The sequence below is a fragment of the Diabrotica undecimpunctata genome, chromosome 9, assembly GCF_040954645.1.
Source record: "Diabrotica undecimpunctata isolate CICGRU chromosome 9, icDiaUnde3, whole genome shotgun sequence".
Classification (NCBI taxonomy): Eukaryota; Metazoa; Arthropoda; class Insecta; order Coleoptera; family Chrysomelidae; genus Diabrotica; species Diabrotica undecimpunctata.
Window position 1 is genome coordinate 83,983,796 of NC_092811.1, and position 10,628 is coordinate 83,994,423.

General features: G+C 36.3%; 1 protein-coding gene across 1 annotated transcript; it reads left to right on the top strand.

Moving 5' to 3' along the window:
* The first annotated feature begins 4,794 nt into the window (after positions 1-4,794).
* LOC140451201 (uncharacterized) lies at positions 4,795-9,846 on the top strand. The gene has a single exon (XM_072544937.1). It carries the CDS (start codon positions 4,795-4,797, stop codon positions 9,844-9,846), a length of 5,052 nt encoding a protein of 1,683 aa, XP_072401038.1.
* Positions 9,847-10,628: the final 782 nt, after the last annotated feature.

Sequence of the window (10,628 nt, forward strand, 5' to 3'; positions counted from 1 at the left end):
AAATATGAAGAATGATCAAAGGACAAAGAAAAGAGATAAACGAACTAATAAAAACTAAACACATTTAGAAGGAAACATGGGTAGACTACTTTCGATCCCTATTTGCTAAAGGTAACGATAATGAACAACCAATACCAGAGGTAACGATAAACGAATAAATAAATATTGAGGACGAAGAAGTACAGGACGCATTAAGGAAATTAAAAAATAGAAAATTACCAGGAGAGGACAGAATACCGAACGAACTCCTATAGTACGGAGGACCGGATCTGACCAAACAACTATTAAAACTAATTAAAAAAATATTAGAACAAAACAGAACTCCTGAAGAATGGAGATCAAGCATCCTAATATCTCTCTTCAAAAAGGGAAACAAATCGGACCCGGAAAATAACAGAAGAATTAATTTATTAAACACAGCACTAACATTATTAACAACCAAAGTAGTAACAAATAAACCGAATGAAATTATAACACTAGCAGAAGAAAACCAAGGTTTCAGGTCGGGAAGATCATGTACCGACGCTATATTTAGAATGAGGCAAGTGCAAGAGAATTCATTAGAATACAACAAACCGGCATATCTATGTTTCCTGGACCTTACGAAGACATTTAACAGGGTCAAATTAAAAGACGTTATCCACTTACTGTACGCAAGAGAGATACCTCTAGGAATAATTAAAACGATCGAAAATATCTACCAAAATAACACAATAAAAGTAAAAGTAGAAGAACTAACCGAGCCTATTGAAGCTGGCAATGGGATAAGGCAGGGAGATTCCATGAGTTCTCTATTGTTCAACCTGATTATGGATGAAATAATAAAAAAAGAAAGAACTAAAAAAGGATACCAAATGGGAGAAAAACAACTTAAAATAATCTGCTATGCAGACGACGCAATACTACTCTCTAAGTGAAGATGATTTACAACTTATGCTACACCAATTTAATATAACCGCCATAAAATGTAACATGTTAATTTTCCCAAAAAAGACAAAATGAATGGTTACAACAGTAAATTTACTAAGATGTAAATTGGAGCTGGAAGGTCAGATAATAGAACAAGTGATGGAGTTTAAATATCTAGTCATCTCATTATCTAGCTGCGGAAAGCTCGAAACTGAAGTGGAAGATCAAGTGAATAGAGCAAACAGAGCCGCAGGTTGCCTAAATGAAACAATATGGAGAAATAAAAATATCGGGAAAGAAGCGAAAGGCAGAATTTACAAAACAGTTATCAGACCAATAATGACATACGCGGCAGAAACAAGACCTGGCACAGAAAGGACAAAAAGGATATTAGAAACAGCCGAGATGAAAACACTTGGTGTTGGTAAGACACTATTGGACAGAGCTAGAAGTACAGATATACGACGTAGATGCAAGGTCGAGAACATCAAGGACTGGGTAAGAAATAGAAGAGTAGAATGGAACGATCATATAAGCCGAATGACAACAAATAGAGTAGTAAAGACGGCAAGATACGGTTCTCCAATAGGAAGACGATCAGTAGGAAGACCACGAAAACTAGAGGCAAATTGAAAAACAGACAGAGTATGTCTATATAAAAAGAAGAAAAAGAACGAATTTTGTTAAAATTTTAAGCAGAATCTCAAAATGCAATAATATACAGGATGTTCTATTTAAAACGACTAAGTTGCTGTTCAAACCGGTATAACCGGAAGTGGCATGTCTGTCAAAATATTTTCCAAAATAAGTTCCTCATGACTTGTAATCCTCGTAAAACCAATTTTCATAAATATCGTGAAACACCCTGTATATATCTGAATTTTTAATATGAATGAGGTGGATAACATTAAATAATTACAAGATTTTTTTCTTTATTATCAAGTAATAAAACAAAATAATTTCTTTACTTTGTGTTTTAATACCCCCGAAGTGGAAGCTGGAATGGAATGGCTCCGAATTGGAGTGTCTTCAAATTAAAAGCTAATACGCTACCTTTAAACTTTAGCCTATATTGTAGATTATAATTTGTTTTCTGTTTACGTTTTTTTTTTATTATTTATATGTTTATAGTAAAATAAATTTTATATGTTTATTTTTTAATTGTTAATTGATTGATAATTTTGATTTTTAAAATGCTTAGTAGAAAAAGTATACTACACAACTCGTGTAGTTGCTAAACTTGTTATATAACATGCTATTAAAAACTTGTGGAATATTTAATTTTTCTAAAAGCTTTTTGTTCTTTGGGCCGATCAACTCGTTTTCCTTTACAAATAGAACCTTAATACACAATAGGTATAATCTACGCGGTTACTTACAGTTATTGCTACAAAACTTATTATTAAAAATGTATTATATTTATCCTTTTATCTACAAGCGTTATCAACTTCCTGAAGAAAAAATAACCAATACGACAAAATGACAGTGCATGTGCGTGTCTGTGGTTTAACTATACAATTATCAAAGAAAGATCGTGCCAGAATAGAAAACTGTTCCAAAATTATGGGTTTATACCGCTACAGCAAATATGACGACTATACCTAGTATTATTTGTTATGAGACATACATTATCAATGTCATGGTCGTTTTTAATAAAACACATTAAGTATCTATTATTCTATACAGCTTGTCCAAAAACTTGTAGTAGGCTGTAAATAAATTTCTAAGTTTAACTCCGGAGGTTAGCCTTTCAACTCTCCTCTCCATCATTTCTCCACACGGACTATTATTCCTTATTATACCGGGGTGGAGGGGAGTACTATCATCTTAATTGCGTATTATGTGAAATTCCTTGACATAAGGTCTTCCAGGACAGAGTCCCGTTATCGTCGATTTATCTTATCGTCGTAGTGTTGCGTGTCCGGACACCAGCGCCGTGTCCCTGTCCGCAGTTAAGCTCGGTGCGGAGATTCGGTACTCGGTGTAAGTAGATTAGGTAGTTTCAACTAGGTCTAATCAGAAATAAAGCTAGGTCTTTTGCGATTTCGTAGAGTTATAATACTATCTAGTGTACTATTTCACTCCTCACCGTACACTATTATTTAGACGGCAATGCCACTGCCGTCATTTTGATGTTAACCCTCTAACTGGCAAGATTCTAAAAATTATTCTATTTAGTTGGAAATGTTTTCAAGTTTAATAATGTATTACGAAACCTAGAAAAACTATTAAAATGTAATTATCAATTTTTGTTTGGCTTGCAGGTAAAAACAGGTAAAGGGGTCCTCAGGGGATCCTTGCCGGTTTAAGTTAAAAATAGTTTTTGTCATTAGAACAACATAAATTAAGATCACATTTGCTACATACATTGAGTTTTCGACACTTTGCAAAATTTGCATTTTTTTACCACTCTCTTTGTTGAGCCAAAGTGGAAAGTGATCAATACCGTCGAAGCGAATGTCATCAATGGGATATTTTGCTTTTTTTCCAATGCCAGAAGTAGTTGGTTGAGGTGAGCTCGATTGTGATTTTGATGTTGAAGGTCGTCCAAGTACACGTTTTTCACTGAATACAACGAGAACAGCAGCAATTTGTGCTCTGAATTCTGGTACATGCAACAACTTTTCATGTTCCGCTGAGATATTGCTCGAATCATTACATTTTTCAGGATGTATACCACGGTACAAAATATAAGCATTTGTTGCAGCCATATCGATCAACTGGTAGAAAATTCGAACCATTGCAGTACGTGTCTTTGCTCTAATATGGTAGCGACCCATCAATCTATTCATCAGATCGACTCCTCCCATATGTTTGTTGTATTTGCGAATGATCTGCGGACAGTTGACTTCGATGTATTTTTTTTTCTTTCGATCATACCGTGGTACTTTTGCAATATGTTAATTTGGATTTGCTCTCAAAAACGGCTCAATGCCAACATATTCAACAGAATATCCTCTTTCTTCATCTTTCATATTCTTATCCAACGGAAGCTTACAATTTGGAATTCTATTTGTTTGTATTGTACCAAGGCTATAGATTCCTCTTGCACGTAAATAAACTAACAAAGGTAAAATCGTATAGAAATTGTTGAAGTAAAAGATGTGATGAGAAAAGCTAGGTGTTTGCGCCGCAAACAATTATATTAAACTTTTTTATTACAACCGGCAACAGTGTGCGTGTCTTCACCCAGCAGTGCGCGCACCGAAGAGACGACAAGGGGGAAGAGAGACTAATAGACATCAAGCAGAAAACAGTGAGGCAGTTTCGGTAAAAGACAATAAATTCGTATAAGTTTTCATTTTACAAAAGGCAATGTTTTTGTTTTAAACAGCATTAAAGCCAGTGTTTTACAGTCCACCATAGTTTTAATTTTGCCTAGTTACAATACAATAAATATTATTGGTCCAAACGAGCACGGATGGAACATTTCTTGACGAACTATAGAAAGGCTGAAATTCAAGTTTCTACGGTTGTGTCGACGCTAAGAAAGACAAACACTTTTTACCGGCAAATTGGTGAGCGATCCTTTTTTATCTATTCCAAACAATTTTTATTATAGCCTCATTAATTTAATTTATTTGTTTTGAAAATAAAGCTATAAATTTAAGTTTGAACTATATTACAGTCACCTCAAATACGATATTTATTTTAAGTAGGTTAAAATTACTGCAAATTCAATATACAGGGTGAATCAATTTTCAACTTAAAATATTTTTTATTTTCTTTCTTTTCAAACATATCTAGCTAACATTACACTATATTTAAACGATCTTTGGTGGTGTTTGCACTCGATTAAACATGAAATCAGAACTGAAAAAACTCATTTCGCGCCGCACATCGCTAAATTCTAAACTATCAAGCTTTACTAGCATAGTTAACAATATGGCAAATGAGGCAAATATTTCAGAACAGGACATTTTAAAATTAAAATTAAGACTAGAAAAGATAGAACCATTATGTGGGGAATTCGATAGTATTCAAAGCGATATCGATATCAGTGCTGAGGGAGAACTAGAATTACAACAAACTCAGGATAACGAAAGGTTCACTTTCGAAAATAATTATTTCGATTCTGTGGCACTAGCCAAACACTTGATAAGCAAATACGATAATTCAAATTCAAGCAATATTCCTGATAATGACAATATAAATTTGAGTTCTTTGCCTCCAATGCATCTAAAAACATTTAGCGGTAACTACGAGGACTGGATCGAATTCCGCGATACTTACATAGCCATGATACACAGCAATAAAAAATTGGACGATATGAAAAAATATTATTATCTTAAAGGTTCATTAGAAGGTTCCGCGGCACAAGTCATTAAAGAAATTAAATTCGGGGCTTCTTATTACAACAGTGCTTGGAACTCACTATGCGAAAGATACGATAGGGCTAAAATGTTAATTCACAAGCACGTAAAAGCACTTTTTAATATAGAAACAATAAGCAAAGAAACTTCACACAAAATACGAGCATTGGTTGATGAAGTTTCTAATCATTTGCAGGCATTAGAGAATTTAAATAAAAGTACTGACAATTGGGATCTACTCTTGATTCATATGATTACATCTAAATTTGACAACAATATTTTACGTGATTGGGAAAAACATACTAAAGAGATGCAAGACGAAACGTGGAGCGATTTAAAGCGATTTCTAAGGGATCGTGCAGACTATTTAGAAAAAATAGAGGGTAAGATTGAAAAGCAGCCTTCAATACAAGAGAAATCGGGTAAATTCGATGCCAAGCAACGGTCTAAAGGGTATGCTCGAAGTTTTACTTCTACAAGCGAGTTTAATGGTACTAGCAAAGGTTGTGTTTTCTGCAAGGGCGATCATTCAATTTATTCCTGTGAGCAATTTCTTAGGCTTTCTATTTTTGAGAGGCGCAATTTTGTCAATAAAGCCAAATTATGTCTAAACTGCTTAAGAACAGGCCATATTCGTTCTAAATGCAAACTAGGGCCTTGCCGAAAATGTAAGCAATGGCACAATACTCTTATTCATGAGGAAATCTCTAGTAATAAACATGAAAACAATGAAACTATAGCAAACAATAACACTTCTCTAACTACCATAACTGCATTGCCCTCTGTGCAGCAAACAATTTTATCAACTGCCTGTGTAAAAATAGCAGATTCGAGGGGTAAATATCACATTGCGCGTGCGCTTCTAGATTCAGGTTCTCAGAAATCATTCATAACCGAGCGTTTCTTCAATCTCTTAGGTTTTCAGGGTCAAGCTACCAATCTTTCTATCACTGGCATCAGCAATCAGACTTCTTGTTCTTCCAGAAAGTGCAATATATGTATAGAATCACAATATCACTATTTTAAGGCTGATGTTACATTTTTCATTCTAAAGGAAATAACTAGCAATCTACCTGCAACATTTGTCGATAATGAAACCTTGAATATCCCAAGCAATATTTTCCTAGCGGATTCTAAGTTTCTCGAATCTAGACCTATTGACATTTTAATTGGGGCAGATCTATTTTGGCAACTATTATGTCCCAACCAAATCAAAATCAACCAGTACGTTTTCCAAGAGACTCATCTAGGATGGGTTGCATCGGGTCAGGTCGGCCTCTCTAGTTTAAACAATATCAGATGCCACCTCAGCACTAGCATTAATTTGGATTTGCAAATGCAATTAGCAAAATTTTGGGAATTGGAGGAATGCCAATCTACGAAGATTCTCTCCACTGAAGAGCAATTTTGTGAAGAGCACTTCAAGGAAAATACACGTCGTAACGAGAACGGTCGATTTATTGTGCGTCTTCCATTAAAGCAGTCACCAGAATCACTAGGTGAATCCAAGGTTCAAGCAGAACAGAGATTCTACAGCCTTGAAAGAAAACTAAAAAGAAATCCATCATTCCGTGAATTGTACGTTCATTTCATGCAAGAATACCAAGAGCTTAATCACATGACTGCGATAGAAGAAAACGATTATCCTCATCCTGTATACTATATGCCACATCATGGAGTGCTTCGTGAACAAAGTTTGACTACCAAACTACGAGTAGTATTTGACTGTTCAGCACCGACCACATCAGGGTTGTCTTTGAACCATATTCAATGCGTCGGGCCTACCTTACAGGATGATCTATTTTCAATACTAATTAGATTTCGTCAGCACCGATATGTCGTAACAGCGGACATCGAGAAAATGTATCGCATGATTACTGTTGACGATGAATGCAAAAACTTACAAAGAATATTATGGAGGGACGATCCTTCCGAACCAATAAAAACATTTGTTCTAAACACCGTTACATACGGACAAGCATGTGCGTCTTACTTAGCAATAAGATGTCTCATCCAACTCGCCACAGACAATGAAAAAACTTTTCCCGAGATAGCGGAAATTATTCTGCGCGATTTCTACGTTGACGATATGCTTACTGGAGCAGACACTATTGAAGAAACCCAACATATTTGTCAAACCGTCTCAAACATTTTAAAGGCAGGTTGTTTTAATCTACGAAAATGGTATTCTAATGACAATAAAGTATTAGATGGCTTGCAGCATTCAAACGATGCATGTATTTTGAAGTTTGATCCAGAAGAAAAGGCAAAAACGCTTGGACTAACATGGTCATGTAATGCGGATTTACTACATTTTGAGGTGGAAACACTACCCATCAATAAAATTCCTACGAAGCGATCTGTTCTTTCTTCAATATCCAAGATTTTTGATCCATTAGGACTTTTAGGTCCATGCACAGTGTTAGCCAAAACTATAATGCAAAAACTTTGGCTCGAGAAGATTTCTTGGGATGCACCCATTCCAAACGATTTAGCAGAACGTTGGATTAAATTCCAATCTGAATTAGCCCAGCTTAGTCAAGTCAATCTTCCTAGGCATGCCATATGCAAGAATTACAAATACATTGAAATTCATGGATTTGCCGATAGCTCTAGTATTGCATATGGGGCGTGCATTTATTTGCGTAGTCTAGATCATGACAATCAGGTCCACATTCATTTACTTTGCTCCAAGTCAAAGGTAGCTCCAATAAAAACAATTAGTATCCCTAGGTTAGAGCTTTGCGGAGCACTTTTGTTAGCACGTTTATTCAATAAAGTGAAGCAATCTTTGAGAATAACAATAAACGAAACCATTTTATGGTCGGATTCTACTATAGTACTATCCTGGATTCGCACCAGTCCAAATTTACTGAACACATTCGTCAGTAATCGAGTATCCGAAATTCAATCTCTCACTTCCAATTGCAAATGGCGACACGTATCATCCCGTGACAATCCATGTGACATCTTGTCCAGGGGTCTATTTCCCAGCCATATTTTGAATCACGAGATATGGTGGTCAGGTCCTCCATGGCTTCAGTTGAATGAATCCTCTTGGCCCACCTCAAAGTTCGACTATATTTTAGACCTACCAGAATTAAAGCAACAGAATTTCACTCATTTGGCCACTGCCTCAAAGTTATTTCCATTTGAGCGCTTTTCACGTCTTAGTCATTTAAAAAGAGTGGTTGCTGTGTGTTTTCGTTTCAAATCAAATTCTCTGCGCTCAGATAAGGAGAAAAGATCTCTTAATAAATTTCCTATTTCCATTGGCGAATTAGATCAAGCTTTTCATTCATTAATTCGAATGTCACAAAAGGAATCTTTCTCAAATGAAATTGAACTCTTAACCAATAACAAATCAATAATTAAGGGCAAATTAGCTAGTCTAAACCCATTTTTGGACGATAAAGGACTTCTGCGGGTAGGCGGTCGTCTGATCAATTCTTCCTATGAATTTAATAAAATTCATCCTATTGTTTTAGACTCAAAGCACAAGTTTTGTCAGCTTCTTTTTCAATTTGAGCACTATAGATTAATGCATCTTGGTCCTCAGGGTTTGTTAGCCACTATCCGAGAACAATTCTGGCCCATCGGGGGCAGAAGACTCGCTAGGTCAACAGTTAAATCGTGCCTCACTTGTTTTCGATTTAATCCAAAGACCATACAACCTATGATGGGTAACTTACCTAAGGAGCGCCTCAATTTGTCTAGTCCTTTTAGCTATACCGGAGTAGATTATGCTGGACCTTTCAATATCAAAACGCACAAGGGGCGTGGTGGTTCTATAATTAAAGGTTACATCAGCTTGTTTATCTGCTTCACTACAAAGGCGGTACATATGGAACTTGTTTCAAGTCTTTCAGCAAACGAATTTTTACTTGCTCTTCGTAGATTTGTTGCACGGAGGGGCAAGCCTATAAAGATATTTTCCGACAACGGAACTAATTTTGTTGGGGCATTTAAAGAGTTAGGTACTTTTCTTTCTAATAACGAACTAACCTTGCAGAAAGCATATACTCAAGAAGCTATTTCATGGCATTTCAACCCACCGTATTCACCACATATGGGCGGAATCTGGGAAGCGGGTGTTAAGAGTTGTAAGCACCATTTAAAGAGAGTTCTTCAAAACACTCATTTTACATTTGAGGAATTCAATACTATGTTAAATCAAATTGAGGCTATATTAAATTCCCGTCCGCTCTGTCCGCTATCATCCGATCCCTCCGACTATACTCCATTAACTCCTGCTCATTTTTTAATTGGTCGACCATTGGTTGCATGTCCAGACCGCAACATTACTGAAGAAAGGGTAAACCGTCTTACCAGATATCAGCACATCCAGTTATTGTGTCAGCATTTTTGGCGACGTTGGAGTCTCGAATACATAGCCGAACTTCAACACAGAACCAAATGGAAAACCAACCATGGCAGCCTATCTGAGGGTTCTCTTGTTTTACTCAAGTCGGACAATACTCTACCTACTCAATGGCGTCTAGGTCGCATCGTTCATATTTTCAAAGGCTCTGATAACGTCGCAAGAGTAGCATCAATCAAGACCCAAGATGGAATCGTTAAGCGGAGCTTTACGAAAATTTGTCCATTACCAATTGAAAGCTAAGGCCCTTTGCTTTCAAGGCCGGGGGCATGTTTGCGCCGCAAACAATTATATTAAACTTTTTTATTACAACCGGCAACAGTGTGCGTGTCTTCACCCAGCAGTGCGCGCACCGAAGAGACGACAAGGGGGAAGAGAGACTAATAGACATCAAGCAGAAAACAGTGAGGCAGTTTCGGTAAAAGACAATAAATTCGTATAAGTTTTCATTTTACAAAAGGCAATGTTTTTGTTTTAAACAGCATTAAAGCCAGTGTTTTACAGTCCACCATAGTTTTAATTTTGCCTAGTTACAATACAATAAACACTAGGTATGGTCTGTGACAAACGTACAACAACGTTTGATGTGCTTCCAAGATCGGGTGCGCCAGGAAGAATTATATTATCGCCTGCACTGTTGTAAATTTCAAAACGATATGCGTAACCTTGAAAATCACAAAGCACAAACAGTTTGATGCCCCATTTTTGCGGCTTATTTGGCATAAATTGACGAAGACGATGCTTGAGTTTGGTCGAACACATCTCTCATCAACACACAATCTAGTTGTCTTTGGAATTGAATCGAAACGATTGTTGAAATTATCAGCCAATTTCCGGATGCGAAACAGTAGATTATAGCCTGGCTGACCTTTTCGAATGCGTTGCTTTTGATCGTGAAAGGATAATTGTTTCTTTATCTCCATAAACTTTTTTACAGGTATTGTCTTCTGGATGGGGGCGAACGCGTTTTTGCTCCAGTAGCTCTCGAGATTAAAGTATCGATAATTCTACAGGCACATCAACAT

What these genes read in the sequence shown, in the direction of transcription:
- LOC140451201 (XM_072544937.1), top strand. Translation starts at nt 4,795, where the DNA reads ATGGCAAATGAGGCAAATATTTCAGAACAGGACATTTTAAAATTAAAA.